Source organism: Protomyctophum parallelum (genome assembly GCF_964188405.1).
Source record: "Protomyctophum parallelum genome assembly, chromosome: 14".
In the NCBI taxonomy this organism is placed as follows: Eukaryota; Metazoa; Chordata; class Actinopteri; order Myctophiformes; family Myctophidae; genus Protomyctophum; species Protomyctophum parallelum.
Genome location: NC_139709.1, coordinates 12912621 through 12940025, shown reverse-complemented (window position 1 = coordinate 12940025; position 27405 = coordinate 12912621). Strand labels below are relative to the sequence as shown.

Genomic DNA, 27405 nt, shown 5'->3' with positions numbered 1-27405 from the left:
TATCTAAACGAGTGAATCTTTTTACAATGACGTTATTCGCTCACGTCACGGCTAAAATACTGAATGGCGTTTTTGGACGCGTCGGCGCTCGTAGCGACGCATCTCGGTGTGATCGTAACCTGCTGAACATCTCAGGACCCTCATTTGGCTACTAACTACCGTGGGACAAAGCCAGGCTAAACATGCCTCAGTCAATATTTTAAACCATTCCATTTCCTATCGTTCTGGGATGCTTTGGTATGCGGTCATCACTTGTGAGCAGCACAGTAGCAGTAGTTCGTTTTTACAGCTTTTTAGAGTTTCTGATAATCCAGACTCAATTAAATTAGGCCTTCGCAAAAACCCCACCCCGACAAAGCGACTGTCCAACGCCAATTCAAATAGTTTAGCAACCGTTGCTAAGGATGGCAAGCTTTCGTCACCTCATAGCTGTCAGTGGTATTTTACTATTTTTGCATGGTTGTGTTGTTGAACACATGATGCACAGCTTAAGGTCGGGAAAGTTACGCGACTGAGCCACCCAGGTGATGGCAATAATACTGATCATCGTAGTCTGACCGTAGCATTACATGAAAACTCCAGTCGGACTCCGGTCGTAAGTTGATTGAGTCGCATACCGTTTCACCCTCTTAACATTTCATATTTCTAGTACATTGAAATAATGTTATGCACATGTGTTCCAGTGCATAGCCTACTCTAGGCCTGTTTTGACTAGAAGCTCTTGCTACTGAAACGATGAATTATTTCAATGGAGAAATCCCCGTCATTTGCCATGCTTCTAGAAGGGCTAAATAGAAACATTCAGCGTCTTTATTGGCTGTGGTAAAGACGCTGTTGGTTTAAAGCCCTAATCACACCCAGAGGGTCACTCCTTGGGTCCAAACGGTTGCAAGGAGTTAACGCTAAAACCGTTCTCGACCTTAAGAGTATATATGAATAGAGACGGCACCGGAGTTCTCCTCCCATCCACTTGCATCAAGTTGCTCAAAAGCACATGAGGCGATTTCACTCCTCCTTCCGGGTATAGGAACAGAGTGCATTCTGGGATTGATTGGGCCCAAACACATGAACGCGCTGGCCGTTGACTATCATTGCACGCGTTGACACGTATGAAACAGCGGCGTTCACGTATGAAACAGCGGCGTTCACGTATGAAACAGCGTTCACGTGTCATTGTGAACGTGCACAACGATAGTCAACGGACCAGCGCGTTCATGTGTTTGGTGCCAGCGCTGCGATACAAAATCCGGCCACTATGTCCATTTCGCCTCAGGGTTTCCTCCGGGTGCCGTCTCTATTCATATATACTCTAAGGTCTCGACCCTTTGGTGGGGTTTTGGGGGCCATTGAATTCCATGTGTTGACTCACTATAGGGTCAACGTGCAACAGGACATGTCACACCGCATGACCCTTTGGTGTGGTTTTAGGGCTTAACAGTGAGACAGCCCCGTTTAAGAGATCTAAATTGCAATCCTACTGAACGAAATACGGTGCAAAGAAATGCAATACTTTTCTATAACCCATTTTGGGGCGGGAACCCCTTTTGGTGTTAGCATTATGTTATGCTTTAGCTATTGAAAAATAGCAGATCTACAAGCTCGTAGCGCACCACCGAGTGGCGCGCTACGAGCTTGTAGGTCTGCTATTTTTGAAAAAAATCGAAGAACGACCGACATAGAAACATGGCTTTTTCAGAAAACTGTCAGGATGTAGAAGACATTTTTAGAATCTGATCTCAGGTCAAAATGGGTCAACCCATTTTGGGCGGGAACCCCTTTTGGTGTTAGCATTATGTTATGCTTTAGCTATTGAAACATAGCAGATCTACAAGCTCATGGCGCGCCACTCGAGCTTGTAGTTCTGCTATTTTTGAACAAATCTTGAAAATGTGGCACAAATCCTGACTGTCAGGATTTATAAGACATTTTAGAAATGTCAACGTCAGACCTAAATGGGTTAAAGACAGATATGCTGCTACAGACAAGTATAACTCTCACAATTTTCCGTCGCTCGTCCATCCGGCCCTGGCGATGTATTCCGTCCCAGGGAACAGGGAGGCGAAGGGGACGACGAGCTCTTTATCTTGCGTGCTCACAATCTGTATAAAGACACATACACACACACACACAGCGTGACACACATTCACGCATTAGAACAATGTAATGGGAAAATGACATTAATGTAAGATAACTGCTGACAGAGGTAGTAGGGTAAATAACTCTTTCACCTGTTACCAGCAGTCAAAAGCCTATTTGTGTGAATTCTAGCAGACTTGGAAAGAACAGCCATGTAAGGCCATTACATGGCTTAGTGGGCCTTAGCGTTAGCTTACTCTGTTGTTTCTGGCGGGCCTTGTCACAGATAGTGTGTATATATATATACAAAAAAATTGATTAATCGACGTTCAATCGATACGCACGGGAATCGATTTTTAAATTTTGAATCGAATAGTCATTAAAAGAAAAGCGGCCGCTTTTGGTCCGCGAGACGGCCCCATTTGGTCCGCGAGCCATGCTTGCGCCTCGCAGCACCTCGCAACGCCTCCTCTTTCCCTGTGTTAAAAACAAGGAAGCGCACCACAGCTCAGTGGACATTAAATATAGGCTACCATGTTTTATAAGTCATATAAAAACATTACTTACACCCAAATGAAAATATAAACTTCACAGATTATAGATCACATGGAATTATAACAATCTGTTGAGTATTGCCTGAATAATGCCACTATAAAATCTCAACTTTTATCGGCGCGCCATTGCGCTGAGAACCTTGTGGAGCCTGGCGGTGTACCTATACTTGTGAGGACCTGCTTGGATTCACATGGTGACTGCGCGCACCGAAAATTCAAAGATCTGCAATCTCATGCGCTGCGTTGTGCATATTGGCTGAGTATAATGGCACGAATGAAACTAGGCCTATAGATTTATTTTGGCGATGCGGAGAACTGATTTTGCCGTTGCAAGCGATATCTTTTTTTATTTTTCTTGTCTGAAGACTGACCTGTTCCATCACTGTGAACTCCCATGCAGCAGAGCAGCTCCTAGGCCTACAGACCCAGACCAAAACACCTTTTCTCTTTGGCATTTAATTGCACCTGATCGTATTATTGTAATTGCCTGTGTTTTTTCTTTTAATTATGTTTTATTTTGTGCGCCGGTGGTGATGCTCCACTTGTTTCAGCCTGTAGGCCTACAGCACTTTGGTCAGCTTTTATTGTTTTAAATGTGCTATATAAATAAAGTTTGATTTAGGCCTATATTGGAGCAGGTGCTGGCAAATAACTAATTACTGTAATGCCATGCAGTGAAGTTGCGCAAATGTCAACTCAATTAGCAAGCGGAGCTGCTCTCATGCGCTCTGCACTGTCACAATGACTGCAGATCTCTTCTTAAAGTTTACTTATTATGGTTTACTTTCAACCATAAACCATAATATGATTGACAAACCTTGGATTATAATTCTTCATCGACCAACAGCGCATGCAGCATGACTATGAGGTCATTTAACTATGTGGGATTTCTCCATCGGCATCGCAAAAATGGGATTTCACTATAGTGGCATTATTCAGGCAATACTCAACAGATTGTTATAATTCCAAGTGATCTATAATCTGTGACGTTTATATATTTTTTCCCATACGCACACTCACAGTCACATTAACTTTATGATCAATCAAATTAACCGTGGTTGATTTTATTTCTGACAAGTGTCAGGCTTGAAGAGTTCATTCATGTTACCGTTCGTTTACAATTGACAGAGGAGTTTGGATTATATATATTTTTATTTGATGGAGAGGTAATGCCTGTTTCAGGCGCTGTTTAATTGTTAAATAAAAGACCAATCCAATATGCGCCCCTCTCTATCTTCTGCAGCTATATCGCTGTTTTATTTTAAGCCTATAGTTCATTGGTCAGCCCTAAAGGCTTATCGTTTAAAATAAATGATACCAATCCAAGCATGCCTTTCTCTCCGCTATAGCGTTGTTTAAACCAAAGAGTCACTGCTCGCCTCGTGCGCCTCGCGCGCATCGCATCGCGCACCCCCCCCCCGTTGGGTTTCGCCGTTCATCAAAAACGTAATCGAAGGTCAGCCCTAAAGGCCATGTGTTAAAAGAGTGTCTTGTTGCTTTTCAACCATGTATGTTTTTATTTTGGGAACTCTCGAAGTGTATAAGAGAGGGTGTAAACTTAATTAGTTTATATACTACATATATAAACTTAATTGGGAGATGTCATGATACATTGGTGTTGTGTCATTCTCCAGGAGCGCCCTTGTAATAATGTAATGTAATGTAATAAGATTGTGTTCTCAACACTTTCGTGATCTGGACTTCAACTTCATTACACTTTGATTGTGAGTTTAAGATATCCAGTACAACAATTATTTTAACACGTGCTCTGGGAAAGAAAAGGAGACAAAACAAAGGGCAAAGTAACTCTTACTCTTCCTTGAGGGTCTGTCTTGATTTCTGCCAATTTAAGGGTGGTCTGGGGATTTTTACTACCTGCAACAAAAAAAAAAAGAGTTCACACGGATAGGGTCAAAAGAAAATCACAGTATTTGTCTGGGGCTTTATGTGCAGAAATGTGAGCAATCTCTTAGAATAGTCGGTGGTCGTGGAATGTGAATTCCTAGATAGGAGATGTACTGTACGTGTTCAATTGACCTGTATAGCTAAGCCCCTCCCCAAACTGCTATGGTCCAATCACAGCTAAGCATAACATGGGTTCGTTAGACAAACCGCTCCACCAATAGTTTTCCTATATGATAACACATTCTCTTCTGGGGGTCCTTGGCATGAATTTTCAAATTGACAGCCATATTCATCCAAACGGAAAAGTCCTCTCTAATCATATTAAACAACGTCAAAATCACCGACATTGCAGCTGTAGGGAAAGCTTGAATTATCCTCTTTCGATCTGCAAAGTGTTTGTTTCATAAAAAAAACTCCACCGTAGACATTTTATGAGCTACTTCCCATGAAGAAATTCCTTCAAAAGTTGGACGCTCGTTGAATATCACTCAACGGCCCATGCGTACCACCTGTTTTGAATTTGCACATGATAACGAGCGCTTCCATACTCTGACACTAGGTAGTAGGTAGGGATGTTGAAAAATGTTGAAAATCGACTCGATTATCGACTCATGCCTCCCGCGACTCAAAACGTATGAGTCGAAAAATCGTTTTTATTTGTATTATTATTTCAGTCAGTGCCGCTCGTCACATGCAAGTTAACTTTGAGCAGAGCCTGTGGCTCTGAGTTTGAGAATAGACCCCATCGTCCAAGGGTGTGTGTGTGTGTGTGTGTGTGTGTGTGTGTGTGTGTGTGTGTGGTGGGGGGTGGTATCTTAGCAACACTGAATGATCTGTCCCATTGGTCGTGTGCTCGTATCATGAGCCAATGGCTGCAGCTCTGAGCTTCCCAGACCCAGACCCAGGTTCACATCTCATCTACACATGCCGTAAAGTGAGCTGACAGGCTAGCCACAGGTCTGCTCTGTAATGAGCGGTGAGCGCTCTTCTCTTCTTGTGAAGAAAGCAGGACAGATCGTTGTCAAATAAATCCCGCCGTCATTTATACTGTATTTATTCTCCGACCCGACATTAAAATACGGAACAACGTGCTTCCCGTATCAGTTCATTACGGGGCTCGTGACAGGCTGCAGACACTTGAGAGTTGGGACTAGCGGCTAGCCGATAGCGCCGCTGCTCCTTCAGTTTCATTGTTTACAAAATAAAGTTTATTTTGTATTATTGGGATTTGATCATTGATGCGAATTCTAAACATATGGATGCAGCTGCAGAAGTTGTGTTGCTTAAAGGAATGCATAGTTGCGTTCTCCTCAACTGCTGCGCAGCAACAACAAAAACATAAAAATGAAAAAAAAAGGAAAAAAGTCGTTCGACACGTCGATTTTCGGCCTCGATTCGTCGATTGGCCAAATATGAGTCGTTTGGCATCCCTAGTAGTAGGCATGTAACGATTCACTCAACTCACGATACGATTCATATCACGATATGAGGTTCACGATACGATTTTTCACGATATTAGAAGAAAAATGACTGTTTTTTTAATTTTATATAATTTATCTTCGCCCCTGAGATTTTTTTATTTAACTACATTGCAAAAGAAGTAGCATTACTTTTGACAGTGCAGAAACACAATTGCCTTCCTTAATGAGCATCAACGACCATCATCACCTGAGCACAGTCACAGAAAAATCGTCTGGATTAATATCGATGTATAATCGATATAAGATATATCGTTACACGCCTACTAGGTGGTAGTGGGCTTCGGTAGCAGATCTCACCAGTACGAGGGTATCGATAAGCGTCCGCCTTGCGCTCCTCCAACGCTGGGGATGGAACGTGGATGATCTCCACCCCCGTCTCGTCCACCTCTTCATACAATAGATACATGGTCTTCCCTCCGTCTGGGTCTGACAACAAGACAGAACAACAAAAGGAAAGGTAAGGTACTATGTTTACCCAGGGTAACTGGACTAAGCTCAAGAACTTGTTTACAGCCAGGCCCTGCTCATAGAACATTTCATGGTAGAGGTTCAATGCCTTGTCCAAGGGCACTTCAGCGGTGGTAATTTTAACGTGCCGGTCCGGGGATACGAACTAGCGACCTTCCGATATCAAGACCGCTCCGCAAACAGTTCGGCCACCGCTGTAAATCTAATCATGTGCTGCTGACCTTCTGCTGCAGACGGGCTCCACCAGTAGCCGGTGAATCGGTCAAACTCCTCCTGGATGACAAACGTAGCGACGCCTGCAGATTTGGGGTCCTCCTTCACGCTGTCCAGACCTGGGTGAGTAAAGAGTTGTATTACGTCCATGTAAAAGTAGCCTCGGAAACCCAGACGTTTTTATTTCCAGGGAGGAAAAGAAAGTCTGGGTCCGAGTCCACTTCAATTCGGCATAGAGTAGCGCAAACATTGCTCACTCTCTGCTGATTTCTGATCGTCTGCATCTTTGTAAAATTGACATTTTTTGCTGCCAAAAACAACAAAAGTCACTGGTATGGTCCTGCAGTGGTTCCCAAATCTTTTCATGTCAAGGACCCCCAAATTTAAACTTAATTATCCCTGCGGACCCCCATTTGAAGAGACATGCCAGGGACCCCCATAAGAGAGGCTCTAGCAGAGTTACAGACCCATAAGGGTCCATTTGGTTCCATTTGTACACTCTCAGAGTTACAGACCCATAAGGGTCCATTTGGTTCCATTTGTCACTGCTTTTTTGAGTGGTGCAACCACTCCAAGGAACAGCAATGTCCGTGTTGTGTCCCCGCCTATGTGACGTTAATGAGCACCAGTATGACTATTAGTACCAGTAGGGGCGCTGTTGTGACAGAAACAGAGAGAGAGATAGTGCTGCACGTGCTGCACTGTTGCCTGCTAATGAGAGAGAGAGAGAGGGGGGGGGGGGGGGAGTTGCACCACTCAGTTCACACGGGTGTGATTTTACTTGGATCATTGGCATGTCCGTTTCCTGTTTTAGTAGCTCCTTTTGTTTTTGCTATTACTATATAGTTGATGCTTTCTTGTTGTATTTGTGCTCTCTCTGTGAAGCCCTTTGAACTACACTCGTTGTCTGAAATAAAGATTGACTGATTGATAACAGCAGCGTGTGAAGACTCAAACTAAAACAGGGGGGGAACAAGTCTTCAGAACCTTTGTGGCAGTAGGTGAGCCTCCTCTCCTCGCCCGTCTTGATGTTGGACATCCAGAGGTCGTTGTTGTTGATGAAGGCTATGAAGTCGGGGTCCCCGGGGGAGATCTTGGGGTCCATGCGGGTGCCCGAGCACTGGGTTTTCACCTCCACAGGCTTCACGGGAGTCGACTGCTGAAAAGAAACACACACACACACTGTCAGTTGAGAGGCAAAAGCAGGAACTAGGGATGCTCCGATCAATCGGTGGCCGATCGATCGTGGCCGATCACCGATCGATCGTATCGGATCGGCCGTGCAAAATCCACCGATCCGCGAAACCAATCAACAAAGCAAAAATCTGCACAGTTTTACATCCAAAATAATGTGTCACTTTCTCGGTTCGGCACCGCTACTGGAGAAATATAGCGCTGTCGAAGGCAGCGCAACTAAAATCTCCCCCCCCCCACACACCCCAGGGAGAGAGAGAGAAAAGAGAGACAGAGCGAGAGAGCACGCACGTCTTCACCCCAGCCAGGGAGGGGGGAGAGAGAGAGAAAAGAGAGAGAGAGCGAGAGAGAGCACGCACGTCTTCACCCCAGCGAGGGAGGGGGGGGAGAGAGAGAAAAGAGAGAGAGAGAGAGCGAGAGAGAGAACGCACGTCTTTACCCCAGCGAGGGAGGGAGACGGAGAGAAAGGGAGAGAGGCTGCTCCAGTCCAGTCATTACCTTTTTTCTCATCATATCATACTATAATTAACCGAATGTCTGAGTGTGTGTGTGTGTGTCCGTGTGTGTGTCTGTCAGAAACAGTGCCGTAACTCATTACTGCCTGCACCAATCACTCCCACTTTTCACACAGGCATTGACCATATGAATATGGAGGGCGTAACGAAGCCCTTTTTTCGATTTGACACATTAATGATTATTAATTAATTTATTAGTAAATTACAAATGCACCCGGGCGCAGTACCCCACAAGGGGGGGCAAATATCTCACAACGGGTAAGGACTAGCGTTTGAATAATCGATCATTTCAGTTGCTTCAAAATGTCTTCCAAATCTAGTCAATCAGGCCTGCAGTAGGCTATGCACTGGACACGTGTCTTCTAAATCTAGTCAATCAGGCCTGCAGTAGGCTATGCACTGGACACATGTCTTCTAAATCTAGTCAATCAGGCTATGCACTGGACACGTGTCTTCTAAATCTAGTCAATCAGGCCTGCAGTAGGCTATGCACTGGACACATGTCTTCTAAATCTAGTCAATCAGGCTATGCACTGGACACATGTCTTCTAAATCTAGTCAATCAGGCTATGCACTGGACACATGTCTTCTAAATCTAGTCAATCAGGCTATGCACTGGACACGTGTCTTCTAAATCTAGTCAATCAGGCTATGCACTGGACAAATGTGCATGATATTATTTCAAAAACTAGAAATACGATGAAATCTAGGAGAGAAAAACGGTATCTAACTCAATCAACTTACGACCGTCCGACAGGGGTTTTCATGTAATGCACGGTCAGACTACGGTGATTTGATGGCATCATTGCCATCACCTGGGTGGCTCAGCAGTGTAACTTTCCCGAGGTCAAGCCGTGTATGTGTTCCTACAACACAGACATGAACAACAACACTGACAGCTATGACGTGACGGAAGCGTGCCATCCTTAGCGACGGTTGCTAAACTAGTTGGATTGGCCTTGGACAGTCGCTTTCGGAGTGGAGTTTAGTGAAGGGCTAGTTGTTACTCAGCAGTGTTGATTTTGTTGACTAAAGCGATGACGAAAAATGTCCGTCGACTACCTCACGCCACTGACGAAAACAAAACAAGGCGGAACAGGCGAAGCAGCGACTCTACTCCCGAGTCCCGAGCGACTGAACTTCTCACCCCATCTCTAAAAGGGAGACGCCAGCCAACCCTGACGAAGAACTCAATTCGACCGCTTGTATTCGCAACCTTGTTCTTTCATCATGACCCCCACACTTCATGACCATATTAGGTGGCTAGACAAAGTGACACTGGAAAATGATAACTTTTCGTTGTTAGTTTACTCACGATGTAGCCGTTGGTGCCTCCGTCCTGGCAGTAGAACAGGCTGTTGCTGGCCTGGAAGAGGAACAGGCCCGTCTCGCTGTGGTAGTCGTACGACGTGATCCCGAACGCTCCGAGGCGCTTCCGCTCCCTCAACAGCTCCTCTTCTCGGGAGTAGGCCCCCTGGTGTGGCGTGGCCTGGGGGCGGTGGGGCAAGGCAAGCGCCACAGTGAATTCAAATGACATTTGTTTTTAGAAAATTAAAGTCAGAAAACAGGATTATCCCATTCTGACCCGAGATCAGATTCTAAAAATGTCTGTTTGAAAATGACAGTTTTCTGAAAAAAGCTATGTTTCTATGTCAGTCGTTCTTCGATTTTTCAAAAATAGCAGACCTACAAGTTCATAGCGCGTCACTCGGTGGCGCGCTATGAGCTTGTAGATCTGCTATTTTTCAATAGCTAAAGCATGACATGATGCTAACACCAAAAGGGGTTCCCTTCTGGAAGAATATATGTTCAGTTTTCTAAGATTTTTGCCGCATTTTCACGATTTTTCAAAAATAGCAGACCTACAAGCTTGTAGACCTGCTATTTTTCAATAGCTAAAGTATAACGTAATGCTTAAAACACCAAAAGGGGTTCCCGCCCCAGAATGGGTTAAGAATTCAATTTTGAACAACCAAATATTTAAATCGGTCAATCTACCAGTCGCTGGCAGAGCATTAAGAATTGATCATGCCATTACTTAAACTGTACCATTTTGAGGCATTTCTACTTCACTGGAGTATTTTCAATACTTTTACTTCTACTACTCCACTACATCTCAGAGGCAAATATTATACTTTTACTCCACTACAATTATTTGAAAACTTTAGTTACTAGTTACTTTGGAGATTGTGTTTATTATATTACAAAAATACATTAACCCGTTCAGGACGGGAACCGCTTTTTTGCGGTTCTTATCGCCATGTACAGTATATATGGTAACATATCGGCCTTGGTCCTAAATGGGTTATCAACAATAGCCGATCTACAAGCTCACAATGTGTCACCATGCGACATATTGTGAGCTTGTAGATCTGCACAGAATGAGAACGGCGGGTGTTCACCTGGAAGTGGTCCAGCATCTGTTTCCATGACAACACTAGGAGGGCCTCTTTACGAATCTTCTTCGGGATTTCGGAGAAGAGCAGCGAATTCTCTCTGCTTCCATAAGGCATTCCTGTGGGCAGATTAAAGAAAAAGTAAAAAATCAACACGAGAAATGGAAGAGAACAAATGGCCCCCTGTCTAAATAAGTGAACGTATAGAAAGAAAAGATCCACAGTCTCAGTCATAGTAAGAGTCTTGTTAAAAGCCATTTCGACGGCCCAGGCCGTAGCGTAACGGTCTGGGCACCGGACTGGTGATCCAGTCGCGGTGTGCCGCGGGTTCGACTCCCGGACCCGACACGGCCTTTACCGCATGTCATCCCCCCATCTCTCTCCCCTTTCCTGTCAGCCTACTGTCTGTCCCTTAAAAAATCAATAAAAGGCGTAAGCCGCAAAAAAATATCTTAAAAAAAAAAAAAAAAAAAGCCATTTAGACCTGAGGACGATTCTACAAATGTCTTCTAAATCCTGACAGTTTTCTGAAAAACCGATGTTTCTATGTCAGCGGTTCTCAACCTTTTTCATGTTAAGGACCCACAGAAATTTCTGTATTTGGCCGCAGATCCCCATCTGAACATGTGTTGTTCCAGGGACCTCCCCAGAAGCAAAGATTTGAGTTAGAAACGTTGGCTCTGAAAAATATATACACGTATATTCAAAGGGTTGCACCACATTTTCACGGTTTTTCAAAGATAGCAGACCTACAAGCTCGTAGCGCGACACTCGGTGGCGCGATATGAGCTTGTAGATCTGCTATTTTTCAATAGAATGTAAGACCAAAAGGGGTTCCCGCCTCAAAATGGGTTAATAATGTAGATGATCCGCAGCATGCAGTCAATCCATCAGTGTCAGAATTTTGATCATTAGCCGAAAGCCTGCGCGCCGAAACGCGCTTTGTTTATTTTCACATACAAAAATATTTCGGAAATTAGGTCAATAAAAATGTGAAGGAGAAAGCCTAAAAACCCTCCAGGGGCTTGTTTATACATTTTTTTCTTTTTTTTTCTTTTTTTTTAAAGAAAAAACAATAAAAACCGCTATAGGAGAACATTGAGTAGCCTACACCAGGTTAATTTAGCTTGTCTGCTGCTGTGGATCATCTACGTTATTAAAACAAGACCGAGAGTGCGGATTTTATTCTCTTTCTCCATGTTCTCTTTGAATCTGCAGCCTTTTGTGAAATTAGTGAAATGTGAAATTATTTAATTTTTATAACAACTTTTATAACACAAAGATATTCTCACAAGTGTCATTTCATTTACAGGCTGTGGGTATTTTTGCACAGCCAGAGAAAAGATGACTCGCTGCAAAAAACCCCTTTCAGTAAGATTGCGATTTTTCTTTCTATTTTCAATGAACGGCCCACATCCCTAGGGGTGCATACTGTACTTAGTTTAGACTAGTCATTGGTTAGACATGGGTTAAGGTTAGGTTTAGGTGTGCTGCCCCGTGGGAGGTTAGGTTTAGGTTAATGTCTAACCAATGACTAGTCTAAACCAAAAACTGTCTAAACTAAGTACTTTGTGTCCCCAACAGTTTTTATATCGTGTGACTGACCGAGATAATACAAGCGGTGGGAGTGGGTGCCCTGCTTCTCCTTCTTCTTCACAAACTGGAAGTCGTGCGGGGCCTTGTTGGCGATCATGCCCGAGTACTTCCGGCTGGAGTGGATGATGTCGCGGATGCCGTCCCACGAGTGCTTCTCCACGTAGAACTGGGTGGGCACGTCCTCCATCTCCACCACCTCCGTGCTGTCAGAAAGGCCGTCCACAGCCGTCATGCTCACTGTTGTCACACAGCTGGAGGGAGGGAGAGAAGAAGGAAGTGTTCCTTTAACCCATTCTGACCTGAGATCAGATTCTACAAATGTCTTCTACATCCTGACAGTTTTCCATTCTGTCCTGAGATCAGATTAAAAAAATGTCTTCTACGTCAGTCGCTCTTCGATTAAAAAGAAATAGCAGACCTACAAGCTCGTAGCGTGCCACTCGGTGGCGCGCTATGAGCTTGTAGATCTGCTATTTTTCAATAGCTAAAGGCAAGCACAACATAATGCGAACACCAAAATGGGTTAACAACCCATGGAGACGCCAGAGCAGATTCTACAAATGTCTTCTATAAATCATTTTCTGGAAGAAAAAAAACAAACGTGTTTCTGCATCAGTGGTTCTCAAACTATTTCATGTCGAGTGCACCAAAAGGTATTATGTAATTGTCCGCCGACCCCAATGTGAAAATATGTTGTTCCAGATTGGACCCCCCGCCCCCCCCCCCCCCAGAAGCAAACAAATTAGTTAAAACCGTTTGCTGTGAAAGAACAATATATTCATTCAAAGAATCTGATTTGCATTATGTTTTCACAAAGTATTTAGGCCTGAGGCCGATTCTAAAAACGCCTCTAAAGCCGGACCTAAGTTTCCTAAGTTTAAAAGGACAAATTTAGTTTTTTTCAACCAAGGTTCATGTTCATGTTGTTATTAGAGAAAGTAAATGATGAGTGTTAATTGTTTTTAATTTGCTGCTTTCTTTCGTTTTATTGATTTTAGCTATATTTGACAGGGGTGCGGGGGGCATTTGAACATTGTCCTAAATATGTATTTGTTTTACAAAAACAATTAGATTTTTTTTATTATTATTTACTATAGTCCTACTAGACCCCAATAAATTACATGTTGCCACAAAAGATCACGGGATCTATTGAATATGACAAACTGACATATTGAGCCTACGACACACAGTATGGCATCCCCCTAGTACCTCTACCTTCTTTTGTGGCCAGATGTAATTAGCTGCGGTCTAGTAGGACTATAGTAAATATTAATAAAGGAATCGCCGTAAAAAATTGTAAAACAAAAGGACGTATTTAGCCCCGTGCCCCCGCCCCACGTCACAAATAGCTAAAATCGCTAAAAGGAAAGAAAGCAGCAAATGAAAAAAAATAACACTCACCTTTTACTTTGTCTAATAACAACCTAAAACATGAGAAAAACTAGTTTTCTGAAAAGCCCATGTTTCTATGTCAGTCGTTCTCAAACATTTTCATGTCAAGGACCCCCAAAAATATATGTAATTGGCCGCCGACCCCCAAATATGTAGTTCCAGGGACCTCCCCAGAAGCAAAGATTTGAGTTAAAAACGTTCGCTCTGAAAGAATATATATATATATTCAAAGATTTGCGCCACATTTTTACCATTTAAAAAAAATAGCAGACCTACAAGCTCGTAGCACGGCACTTGGTGCCGCGCTACAAGCTTGTAGATCTGCTATTTTGAAATAGCTAAAGCTATTATATATAATATATAATAATTCAAAGCTAAGGTGACACAGGTGTGTTAGTAACTAAAGGTGCGTGCACATGTCGACTCATTTCAAATAATGGTACAAAAAGCTACATCCTAAAAAAGTTCACGAGCGTCAAAAAAGGTGTTTGAGAGAACAATTGAGACAACGCTGTTTCATACTCTACCTGTTCCAAATACCTTCTGTATTATTAAGCTTGACCTTCTTAACTCTATGCATTCACTGGTCAAACACGCCTCACCAGCTTCTGCAACCTACAAGTAAAAAATAAAACAAAACTCATGGATTAAAAACCAAACTGTAGACATATAGTTCTCTACAATTCTTCTGGGTCTATATTAACCCAAAATTTAAAAAAAAATGTTTTCTAAATCATGACAATTTTCTGAAGAATTTGAGGCACATTTTAACGATTTTTCAAAAATAGCAGACCTACAAGTTCATAGCGTGCCTGTGGATGCAGAATCTGTAGTTGGACGCTCAAACTGAATATACACAAATGGAATACCAAACGACTCGCCCCCTTACCAACGTGCCCCGGGCGTACAGGCGGCGGAACTGCACGGCCTGGTATTCCCAACCTTAACCTCAGTAAAACTATGCCTAAACCTAACCCCAGTAAAAATACGCCTAACCCTAAACTTATTCCTTATTCTCAGTAAAACAAAATACAGAATATAAGAACCGTCGGACCGAGCGGTCAGCGAAAATAAATCGAGGGGTGAGATGGTTTAGGGGCGACCGTACCCGATACCAAACAGAATATACACAAATGAGGCAGTATGACAGATATATATATATATACCTGCCCACAGCTACAACTAGGAAACAAGACATGTTGCATGTCACATGAGGGTCTGTTGATTCATTAGGTCAGATAAAGAGCTGAAGAAACAGCCACCCCTGTCTTAGGACGGTGCTATTCATTAAAATAGATTCCATTCTATCTATTCCTCACTAAAGATGAGCAGTTCCAAAGTCCAAAGGCTTACTTCCTTTGAGGCAAACTGCATAGAACACAGTTCATGGAGAAGAGTTAGAAGATACTTAGAAGAAGATACTTAGAAGATACTTTTATAAAAAAGGGATATTAATTCAATGTTTACTTCTCGAATTTCTTGTCAGTTCACTGACTGAGGCCAGGTGGAAGATGACAATAGAAAAAAGTCAATCTTCTTCATAACAAAACAAAACATGACGATGTCGGGGTACTGTGCCCTGGGTGCGTTTTCGCATTTTTAATTCACTAATAAATTCATTATTAATTTATAAGTGACACATTCAGACAGACATTGTCAGAATTATAGTATGATGATGATGATGATGATGATGATGATGATTGAATAAGACATTCTGATTACACACTCGTAAATAAGATTTGCTTTTAAATCCCAGGTGAAGGTGACATTGAAGGCATGGGAAACATTTCGGTTTCTATACTGAAATACAGGAATAGGAAAAGCCAACTTTGAGACAACACGTTGACAAGTTACAGTACTCATCACAAATCTAAGATAGAAATGAAAGCAGAACAAATACCTATGTTGACTATACACACCCAGCAAAAGCAGTGCTGTGTGTGCATACAGTATGAATTGTTACTACGAGAGTATGGTAAACATGTATTGTAAGCATGTGTGGTGTGGTGGTGCGGTAGAACAACCAGAAACATAGTTATATAGGAAACACTGAGCTTGTGTACGTAAATAAAACATTGTGACTGTCTGTACCGGATAACAACAGTGCTGCAGAGTGATAATCAGCATCACACACACACACCAAGGCCATGCATATATATAATGCAATATATATCAAAGCACCAGCCCACTAAATTAATGTGAGAATTTAAGAATGGTGAATATAAGCCAGAAGAATTTTCTCAGATCTTCATAATGAACTATAGGTCGTATCACAATTCACAACAGCTTTCCTAGATTCTTAACTGAACGCCCATTTCGTGTCTGGTTCGTTGTTGTTGTTGTTTTTTTGTCTGTGTTGAAATCTACACAACAGAAGCTTGGATTTATACAGACAGCCCCCATGATCAGGTTTTAGTAAAAGTACATGTATGACAGAATTGATATCCAACCGTGTAAAAGAAAACAGCAAATATGGGTGGGGGAGCAAGTGGTAAATGGCTGGTAGCGTTAATATTAAGTCAGCTAGCTCCACAACAAATCTTTGTTCTCGGATTGCACCTTTAGCCTGTCACAAAAACAACCGGCACAACACACTATACATTCTTTGGATTCAAACGACACCGATGACACTAACCTCTTTCAAAATAACTGTGTGAGATGTTACGTTTACCCAAAAACAATGTTCCTTATACGAGACATAGTGACATGACAGCTTTCATCTGTCATTTCGTTGCTTTCAACGCTAACGTTAGCCTAGCAGGCAGGCTAACACTTGGTAGTTTCCTTATAAAACCTTGACACTACAGGCAGCGTCCCTGGGAAGAAAAAAAAAAGCTGAAGTGGGGAGAATACTTACCAAACTGACCACTGTTTCTTTCAACAACAGCCCTACGGTTTTACTAGCTTGGTATCAATACAATTCTGCAAACCGTTAAAGGTTGTGTCCATGGCCCAGAGTGGACCAGATACGAAATGTTAGCTTTGCTTTCTGAAAGCGGAGGAACTAGGGGAGGAACCTTAACCCGGTGGATGATGCATCGGCACTTTTTTAGGGCCGCACTCACTGCCGTTTGGAACAGGCGTTGGCGAGACTCAAAGCTGCGCAATATTCGCAACTTGTCGCATCCATATTGACAGACTGGGGCACTTTTAGTACATGCATGCATACTGTGTCAAAACAATCTGTGGCAGCATCACAGGACATGATCATTGCTGTTGTGCATCAGTTAAAACACAATTCTAACGCCCAAAGAATAAAAAAAGCTCAGAAATTCCTCAAAGAATTAACATTAAAGCACCTATGTCATTTTACTAAATCAATTGATTAAACTAATATTTTATTACACCATATGACAAAATATTCAATGCAATAATCATAAATTATGCCAATTTACCCACCACATAACCAATTTTGAAACCTCCTTAATCAATTCAGGGATGTGCTACATATAAGACCACAACAGAAACAAGTCCTCAGAACTTTGTTTTATCCTTTTAGCCCAAGTGTTTACTGTACCTCCTTGCCGTTTTATGTTTTACTAATACTGAATTCAATCAGAAAGCAGCCAAACCATACAGAGATGCAGTCAAAGCACATTTGTGTACACCGTTTCATTTGTCAAGTAATAACACAAAAGCAGGACAGTGTTGTGGTGGTGGACCAATATTTTTTATTTATTTATACAACAAATAATAGCCATTTCCTCTACTTCAGAGGGATGAATCTGGAAGAATGTGTGGCTCCGATACCGGGGCGACCGTGCTTGACTGGCTTGTAGGTGATGGAGAACTCCCCCAGGTAGTGACCGCACATCTCAGGCTGCAGAGAGAGGAGACAAAACAATCAATGTCAAGAGGGACCAATTTGATACACCAACGTTTCAACACTGAAGCAAGTCTAGCCCATTTTGAGGTGGGAACGCCTTTTGGTGTTTCAAGCATTTGTTATACTTTAGCTATTGAAAAATAGCAGATCTACAGTCGGTGCTTGCGCTATGAACTTGTAGGTCTGCTATTTTTGAAAAATCGTGAAAATGTGCCTCTATTCTTTCAGAGCTAACGTTTTTAACTCAAATCTTTGCTTCTGGGGGGATCCATGGAACAACATATTTTCAGATGGGGTGGGGGTCAGCGGCCAATTACATATACTTTATGGGGTCATGAAATATTGAGAATCACTGATATAGAAACAAGGTTTTTCAGGGGGAAGAAAATATAATATGTATTTTTCGACATCAGGCCTAAATGGGCTAGTTTACTACACAGTCACCCAGTGATGGGCAGACGCTCAGCTGCGGAATGAATGTAAAAGGCACCAACGCATCCGATTCATCAAACCGGTTTGATGTTCAGTGTATTTCTGCGTTGGTTATTATCTGCACCTATGACTGTAGAACTGTGTGCATTATGGTACATGTAGCCGTAGGCACTGTCATAAGGCTCTAAAAGCAGGAGAACTCTGATCTATCCATCAATATTGTATTGCTACAGAGACAGACTACAGTACAGTTGAGTTAATCACCAGGAATGCTTCCTTGAAGCGACAGTTCTCTTTTTAGCATCCTACGATTGTTACGTTTCCTTTTGTGGAGAAAAAAAATAAAAGTATATTCAAATCCACAGAACCAACTCTGTATGGGTGTACATATATAGTAAGTCAACAATGGGCATTAGTGTGTTGATAACTTGGAATAGCAGTCCTACAAATAAAAGCCTCTTAACAGTGGTGACAAACAATGTAAATTAAAGACAAAATTGAACCACTGCCTAAGAGCATGGTATTGTGCAGGCATGTGCAATCACTGAAAGGATCACTTGGTCAATTTTTTACACGAATGTTACCATCCATGTGAAAGTCTGGCCAATGCATTTAATGCATTGAGTCTTGAGCGCTCACCCTCAGGGGCTCTGGATTAGAATGGAATAATTCTTCCAGGGAGCCTCCGTAAAGCAAAATGCTCGCAGCATTAAGGCCTTAATGATTCTGTTATTTCAATCTGCAACGTAGCCCTTTAATTACATTGCACACGAGATGTTCAGACATCTCTAAAGTAGATGTCGATAAATCAAAACAAGTCATTGTCAGTGGACTGTCAGGATGGATGACAGACAGCTGCACAAGGCTGAGAACAGCAACTCCCATTTGAAGTTTAAGCATACCAATTGACACCAAATTTGTCCTGAAAAGGGTCTAAATCAGCATTTTTCAAACCCATGTCATGTCAAGGCTATTTATTCTGCATTTGAGTCACGGCATTTGAGTCACATGAGATTTAGCCTCGTCGCAAGACTTAGTAATATGTTGTCGTTAAGATTTTGTCCACAATTCCATGCTTTGGTGATGTGGTACCATAGGAGAGTTAACAGGCAAACATTGATCAAAACACTCTAATTCTCTAATGCAGATGTTTAACAAGAATTTAACTCTTTAGTGTAAAATGAAACCAAATGGTGCATTTGATTTCGCCATCATTTTTTTGCAGTTTGATTAATTCATTTTGGGCAGGAACCCCTTGGTGTTTTAAGCATCATGTTATACTGTAGCTATTGAGAAATAGCAGATCTACAAGCTCGTAGATCTGCTATTTTCGGAAAATCCTGAGAATGTGGCACAAATCTTTGAATCCTTTCAGAGTGACTGTTCTTAACTAAAATCTTTGCTTCTGGGTGGGGTCCCTGGAACTACATATTTTCAGATGGGGGTCCGTGGCCAAATACAGATCATTCTGGAGGTCCTAGATGTGAAAAGGGCTGAGCACCACTGACATAGAAACATAGGTTTTTCAGAATACTGTTAAGATTTAGAAGACATTTGTAGAATCGTCCTCAGGTCCAAATTAAATATTGTCCACCATAAATGCTGTGCATAACCGCCCCCCTCCACCATAAATGCATAACCCCCCCCCCCCCCCCCCTCTTCAATTCTAGCCAAATACCACCAAGGCTTCCCAGTCGAAGCGTCTCACCTTGATTTCAACCTGGTTGAAGGTCTTGCCATTGTACACGCCGACCATGGAGCCGACCATCTCAGGCAGGATGATCATGTCCCTCAGGTGGGTCTTGACAACCTCGGGCTTCTCCATGGGGGGAGCCTCTTTCTTGGCCTTGCGCAGGCGCTTCAGGAGAGACTGCTGCTTGCGGCGCAGGCCGCGGTTCAGCCTCCTCCTCTGGCGGGCGCAGTAGAGCTGCATCAGCTGCTCACTGGAGGAGGAGGAGGGGGGGGAGATGGGCAAATAGGATTGATTGACGGACATTTGTATTCAGTTACGTAGAATGGGTACATTAACTACAATTCAAACAAAAGTCAATACAAAAGCTGCTACGAGGACAAAGCCATGAAAAGCTTTGTTTACATCAGCGTCCGCCATTTTCAATTAATCAGAACATGTAAAGATGTACAAATATACACTTGTATGAATAACAGGAACTCATAGTTTAGGTAAAGAAAAGAGTAAACATGTACACTTGTACAGTATGGGAAAAACTTGACTTTTTTTTATACAGTTTCAAATTGCAGCCGTCCGTAGGACAGGTGCTCGTTGAGTGGTTTTGAAGGAGTCTAGGGATTCACATTTCTTAGTGGCCGGCCCGTTAGTAGGGCGTTCCGCATTTTAGTGGCATATGAGTCACATGAATTTAATCCCTCGTTTGAGCCGAATCTGGGTTGCACGTGGTGTGTTGAGAACTCCCTCCGGTGTTGTGATTGTGGACATCGTTGACATTAACCCCATTCAGGACGGGAACCGCTTTTGGTGTTGTAAGCATTATTTTTAACTTTAGCTGTTGAAAAATAGCAGATCTACAAGCTCATGGCACGGCACTGAGTGCCACGCTACGAGCTTGTAGGTCTGCCATTTTTTTAAAACAAATCTTACATTTTTCCCAGTGAACACTTTTAACTCAGATCTTTGCTTCTGGGGGGGGGGGTGGTCCCTGGAACATCCATGTCTTGAGTTTGAATTGAATTGAGATTAAGGGTCCGGTGGCCAATTACATATAATTCCGGGGGTCCTCGACATGAAAAAGGTTGAGCGCCACTGACATAGAAATATAGGATTTTCAGAAAACGTTGTAAAATCTTCCTCAGGTCTTAACGGTCTAAGGAAGTATTTAGACAGGTACATGGCTATCTTGGTGGCATAGTGCAGTTGAAACAGTCAGTGTGCCACGGTCCACACCAAGGCAACATGGAGCAATTCATCCACTCATCACTAGAAGTACACATTCAGAGAATATATGCATCTTCTTGGGGGAGTGGCACAGATTCACTTACTAGGACATGTCCAGAAGCTGGTCCAGGTCGACACCCCTGTAGGTGAACTTCCTGAAGGTACGCTTCTTCTTGATCTCAGTATCAGCCTGTGTGGAGATCACATCCATCATTGATTTGATTACTTTAACAGTTTGGAAATTGTACAGAGGTAGCCTACGTTTTGCAATGATTGTTGAAAAGGATAGCAGACTAGGGGGCTACGTTTCCCTTGTGGTCCTGCATTAGCTCCGGTCCATAGCTATATTCAATACAGTAACAGCATCATCTTTAACCACGGCATTCATGATGCTACGTTACAAATGGAAATATGACAATTCTACAACGACAACCAAGAAGGTATTCACCCACGTAGAGGCCCTCCGCTATGGTGGAAATGTATAATAGCCATTTTAAAGAACTCAGTACGGCTACACGACACGGTTAGCTTAGCGACCCCGGCTGCCATCGGCTAAGACACAAACAATAAATGGGGATTTATCTGCCATTCTGCGTTATAATTCACGAATCGATCGTTTGCAGAGGTATGGGGCAACTGGACGTTATACATAAGAAGCATGTGATAATCTTTTATGGCTAAGATGAAGATGGATTACATTATTGGATTTACGAAGGCTTGGAAACATACCATCTTGCCTGAAATTCCGGGGGAAAGAGAGCTACATGAAATCTCGTCCGGCCTAAATATCGCGTGAATACTTCAATCTTCCGGTTTAGTAGCGCGAGCCTTTCCGGTCCTGTGCGTCTTGTTTGCAACCAGAAGGTGGTGCTATTGAACCATATAGAATAGTGCTTCAAAGAGATGTGAAAATAGATTCACAGATCGTTGTAGAATATCATGGAAAAGTTCATAATATATTTGCTTCCATAATTTAATTCAAAAAGTGAAATGTTCATATATTCTCTATTCATTGCGTATAAAGTGATTTCAAGCCTTTTTTAATTTATTTATTTTACAGCTCATTATGAAAATCCATATCTCAAAATATTAGAATATTACATGGGTATTATGTAAGACTAAAAAAATAAAAATAAAAAATACTTCATCTATATTGTTGAGTCAGTCTAGTAGTGGCTACAACAAATATTCTCTGTGAACAGGTCAGGCGAGTTGACTGGTTTAATAGCACAGTACTGTAAGTATGTACTGTATGGACAGTACACTTTGATTGATTGATTGATTGATTGATTGATTGATTGATTGATTGATTGATTGATTGATTGATTTAAGTATTTATTAACAGTTTGCAGAATGGGTACATTTCACATGAAAGCACAACTCAATACAAAGACTGTTACTGTTACTGATGAAGCATATTACACTTGTTTACAACAGGGTCCACCTTTTCAATTCATCACAACATTTAGAGACATACAAACAGTGTTGGGGAGTATTAAGCTACATGTAGCTGAGCTACGTAGCTGAGCTACATTTTGCTGTAGCTTGTGGTATTTTAGCTACATTCATATTTGTGTACCTCGTCAAGTAGCTCAGCTACCTTTTGGGTCATTTTTTGTAGCTTAGCTACTCAAGTTACAAGCTACAATTTTGGGCAATAACATGAAAGAAATATATTAATTTTGACCATTGGTTGCTGTGTTAATTCTTGTACTAGAACCCCCTTTGAAAAATCAAGGACTGTTCCTTTTTCTGATTGCTTTGAGGGCATATCAGCACTTGACAGCTGCCTCTAATTGGCCTCTGATTGGCCCTGGTATCACAGGGTGGGAGGGGTCTCCCAGGGGGGAGCAGGGGTCTCCTAGAGGGGAGGAGGGGTCTCCCAGAGGGGAGCAGGGTGGGGGGGTCTCCCAGAGGGGAGCAGGGTGGGTGGGTCTCCCAGAGGGGAGCAGGGTGAGGAGGGGTCTCCCAGAGGGGAGCAGGGTGAGGAGGGGTCTCCCAGAGGGGAGCAGGGTGGGGGGGTCTCCCAGAGGGGAGCAGGGTGGGAGGAGGGGTCTCCCAGAGGGGAGCAGGGTGGGGGGGTCTCCCAGAGGGGAGCAGGGTGGGGGGGTCTCCCAGAGGGGAGCAGGGTGAGGAGGGGTCTCCCAGAGGGGAGCAGGGTGGGTGGGTCTCCCAGAGGGGAGCAGGGTGGGAGGAGGGGTCTCCCAGAGGGGAGCAGGGTGAGGAGGGGTCTCCCAGAGGGGAGCAGGGTGGGGGGGTCTCCCAGAGGGGAGCAGGGTGGGGGGGTCTCCCAGAGGGGAGCAGGGTGGGGGGGTCTCCCAGAGGGGAGCAGGGTGAGGAGGGGTCTCCCAGAGGGGAGCAGGGTGGGGGGGTCTCCCAGAGGGGAGTAGGGTGAGGAGGGGTCTCCCAGAGGGGAGCAGGGTGGGGGGGTCTCCCAGAGGGGAGCAGGGTGGGGGGGTCTCCCAGAGGGGAGCAGGGGGAGGAGGGGTCTCCCAGAGGGGAGCAGGGTGGGGGGGTCTCCCAGAGGGGAGCAGGGTGGGGGGGTCTCCCAGAGGGGAGCAGGGTGAGGAGGGGTCTCCCAGAGGGGAGCAGGGTGGGAGGGGAATCCCAGAGGGGAGCAGGGGGAGGAGGGGTCTCCCCGAGGGGAGCAGGGTGGGGGGGTCTCCCAGAGGGGAGGAGGGGTCTCCCGCATGTACATTCTCAATTTAACGCTGAAAAATAAAAAGTAGCTGAGCTACTTTGAGCTACTTTTTCCATGTAGCTGTAGCTTTACAAGCTACATCTCTCCAGGGGTAGCTATGTAGCTTGATCAAGCTACTGCCATGGTGAGCTACTTGTAGCTTTACAAGCTACGCTTTCAAAGTAACTTGCCCAACACTGCATACAAATATATATACACTTCTATATTAAAAAAAACATGAAATCATGTAAAGGCTCATTCATAGTCTGGATTTTCGGTGGTGAGGTGACCACCGCTCCGGTGGTGAGGTGAACACCGGAGCTGAAATAACGTTGAGCGGTGGTGAGTAAAAACAGAGAGAAGGGCTGGCGCGGTGGCGGTGGTTAGCTCGTGATGTCATGTTGTATGTATGACTATGAATAACACTTTAGGCTACACGTTTTGGCACTGTGGACAGGTGTCAAATCCTGCTGGAAAATGAAATCAGCATCTCCATAAAGCTTGTCAACATATGGAAGCAAAGTGCTCTAAAATAACCTGATAGATGGCTGTTTTTGATTGATTGAATCAATACTGTATTAACAGTTTGCAGAAAAAGCACAGGAAAGTACAGTTCAATACATGAAGGTCTGTTATGAAGAGGACTTAAAACCCAAGAAAGCCTATTGGTTTTTTTCCCCATTGGGGTCCTTCATATTCAATTCATCAGAACATAAATGACATACAAATACAATACTATGCAAAAACCTCATATAACCGGTAAATAAATACATATGTACAGTAAAGGGTGGGGGGGCTGGGGCTTTTTACTGGGGCCAGTTTTGAATTGCAGCCTGCACCCGTAAGTGCTCTTTGAGCGCAGTTTTGAAGGAGAGCAGGGATTCACATTCCTTTACTTGGTTTATATTACTTTGCTTTATTCGTTGGGCGTTCCACATTTTCATGGCATAGGAGCAGAATGAATTTAACACCTTGTTTGAGCTAAATGTGGCTTGAACGTGATTAGTGGAGCTCCCTCATGGCGAAGTAGTTTGACAGTGTACACATGGCTTTGTGGTGTAGCGTATCTTGTAGACCAGGCCCATTGCAAGTTGCTGTAGCATACTCTGTCGTCTACCCTAAGCCATCCCAACCAAAATGAGCAGGGGTAAGTTATAAGGCCAAGCAGTAGCCTGACCAGTTTTTGGGGGATGTCTGGAGCCTTGTTTTTAGGGGGTTTGTGGCGCTATATGGTATTGGTACCATGAGGTACATGCATAGTCGAAGACCTCGAATGAGTGCTCCTGTTAGAGTCTTCAAAGTATTCTTACTGCATGACCAGTGAGCCAGTGAGGAGATCCGGCCTGTACAAAAAATATTTGGTTGACTTTCAGACAGTTGATGCCATTTTATCACTGCAAAGATTTGCCTCTAAGGTGAAACCCAGGAAGGTAATTTCATCTTTTCTCATGATAACATTGTCACCAACTTTAACTGGGTGACAATGTTATCGCAAGAAAAGATGAAATTACATAGTAAGTAAGTAAGTAAGTAAGTCAATTTTATTTGTAAAGCACCTTTCAAGACAAAGTCACAAGGTGCTGAACAGAACACAGAACAAGCAATCAAGTTCAAACAAGTTAAAACCAAACAGGAAAACATAGCACAATAAAGTAAAAAGACAATAAAGAATTTAACGAAACCAATAAACAAGGCAAAAACTCAAAACATAGGCATGTAAAATAGTAAACTAGCGGCAGAATCACAAAAACATAGGTACGTAAAAATAAGTCGGGTAAGAACTACATGGGAAAAATAAATACGGAATAAATGTGTCTTTAGCTTTCTCTTAAAGGAGTCTACTGACTCAGCATTCTTTAACATGAGGGGCAGGGCATTCCAAAGAGTAGTCAACACATACTGTGTCAACACATACTGTGTTGACTCTGGACTTGATAAAACACAGTGCACCAAGGAGAATGAGACTTTGCAGGACACCAGGAGCTGCCAGCCAGCAAACTGGTGCTGTGGGAACCAACACATGGGCACCGGACCGGACACGAGGAGGGTGTCCCATAACTAACATATGTGGATGTACTCAAGAACGATGCAGGAGCGCAAAGCACCGCAACGAGCTGGTCGGATGTATGGAGAACCAGGATGACTGGAAGTGACGATGGAAGGCTAGCTCGTCTGAGCCAGGACGACCTAGAGAGAGAGAGAGAGGGAGAGAGCACCAACACCAGCAGATGACGTGGCACCAAAAATCATCACTGACAGTGAAAACTTCACACTGGACACCTCAACACATATAGCTTGGGCTCAAACTTAATTGCGACTCACAGGCAGCCTTGCCTCTTTTACCCATTCATGAAGTACAGCATGCCCAAATAAATATAATGTAAATACTGTATGATATAATGTCTACAGGTGCTTTATTGATCACAGCTGGATTAGTGAGAGCTAATTGGCCCAGCGGCCTCTGTCCCTGACCCTAGTCAACAAACAACGGGGTAAATAGGCACATATAAGAATGCAAAGAGAACATTGTCGTGCTTCAAAGAAACTAGGATAACAGATAAACATCAAACCTAGCATCTGTCTAAACGTAAACGACCAATAACATTCTTGACATATATGTGTATGGTGACAAGATTGACATCCCAGTTTGACTGGCATTGTCCCAATTTTAGGCTGGGTGTCCCGATTCCCAGAGTTTTTTTTTCACAATTCCTTACCAAATTGTGCCAGTTTTCACCAGGATTAAAATAAGGCTAATGATAATATTATGTACCTACTTGCTTTTAGCATAATTTTCTGTCCCACCCATTACCTAATGGTGTTGAAAGGTGCAGTCAAGACATAGAAAAGAATGGTCACCCATCCTAATGGAAACACCATGCATAGCCTACATGTGTGCATGCTTGAATGTGCGGTTCATAAGGGTACTGGTTTGGGGGGTTTGAACATAATGGTTCAAACCCTTGCACTTCCCATTACAATCAGAACTGCAGCCTCACTCCCAATCTTCCGCCGTAGTCTGAAAACCCACCTTTTTAGACTCCATCATCGCCCTAGCCCCTTAGATAGCACTTTTTGTAGACTTAGATAGCATTTATACAGACTTATAGCATGTAGACAGCACTAGAATTGCATTGTACGTCATAGCACTTTATAGTATAGTATAGTATAGTATAGTATAGTATAGTATAGTATAGTATAGTATAGTACAGTACAGTATAGTATAGTTTATCTGTATAGTTTAATTATATACAATAGATATTCCACTGTTACGTTCTTAGCTTACGCATGTTTCATGATAACTGCTTTTTTATGTATGTGATGTATTGCCATATACTTTTGTTCTTGCTTAATGTAAATCGGTCTGGATTAAGAGCGTCTGCTAAATGCTTAAATTGTAAATTGTATGGTCCCCTAAATTTGTGGTCAAGCAAATCTTCAGTTATGATCAGTTATCAACAGTGACTGTTTTTTGTCAGTGTTTTGTTTACATATCATCTTTGCTAATAATATGTCGGCTTCATGTTAATGTGTATTGTCAGACATTGAAACTAAAATATATTATATATAATATATAATGACGTAAAAATGTAATTAATCAAATCCGATTGCAGCCTCCCGTAGTAATTCTGACAGTGTAGACTACTTTCTCATACTCAATCATCTACCCAGCTGTTACTCTGGACTCAGAGACTCAGAGACATTATAAGCTTTGTCTCTCTTGCACACTGTAGAATAGATTACACGACAGAGAATAAACTATAAT

General features: G+C 42.9%; 2 protein-coding genes across 4 annotated transcripts in view; both read right to left on the bottom strand.

The window, feature by feature from the left end:
* The window catches only part of LOC310871078 (dipeptidyl peptidase 9-like), a 56238-nt gene extending 39451 nt beyond the window's left edge, over positions 1-16787 (bottom strand). The window contains exons 1-10 of one of the 3 annotated variants that reach the window (XM_083782544.1): positions 16648-16787; positions 14318-14405; positions 12408-12649; positions 10809-10921; positions 9722-9895; positions 7685-7856; positions 6706-6816; positions 6314-6442; positions 4444-4505; positions 1999-2099 (exon numbers count right to left, since the gene is read on the bottom strand). In XM_083782544.1, coding sequence (XP_083638670.1) covers positions 1999-2099; positions 4444-4505; positions 6314-6442; positions 6706-6816; positions 7685-7856; positions 9722-9895; positions 10809-10921; positions 12408-12649; positions 14318-14370 — 1157 coding nt within the window. In that variant the 5' untranslated portion in view covers positions 14371-14405; positions 16648-16787. The remainder of the gene's footprint in view (positions 1-1998; positions 2100-4443; positions 4506-6313; positions 6443-6705; positions 6817-7684; positions 7857-9721; positions 9896-10808; positions 10922-12407; positions 12650-14317; positions 14406-16647) is intronic. The other 2 variants (XM_083782545.1, XM_083782546.1) reach the window with 2 other exon arrangements.
* A 651-nt stretch (positions 16788-17438) lies between these two features.
* On the bottom strand, positions 17439-21758 carry rps15 (ribosomal protein S15). The gene is made up of 4 exons (XM_083782981.1): positions 21689-21758; positions 21064-21149; positions 19757-19991; positions 17439-17610 (listed from the first exon to the last, which is right to left on the bottom strand). Exons 1-4 carry the CDS (start codon positions 21689-21691, stop codon positions 17497-17499), a joined length of 438 nt encoding a protein of 145 aa, XP_083639107.1. The 5' UTR covers positions 21692-21758; the 3' UTR covers positions 17439-17496.
* Positions 21759-27405: the final 5647 nt, after the last annotated feature.

Bases quoted from the DNA above. Each gene is read 5' to 3' on its own strand.
- rps15 (XM_083782981.1), bottom strand. The intron at 19,992-21,063 runs GTAAGTGAATCT...CTCCTCCTCCAG, and splicing joins CAGCTTCTGGACATGTCCTA to TGAGCAGCTGATGCAGCTCT. The intron at 17,611-19,756 runs GTGAGACGCTTC...CTCTCTCTGCAG, and splicing joins TCAACCAGGTTGAAATCAAG to CCTGAGATGTGCGGTCACTA.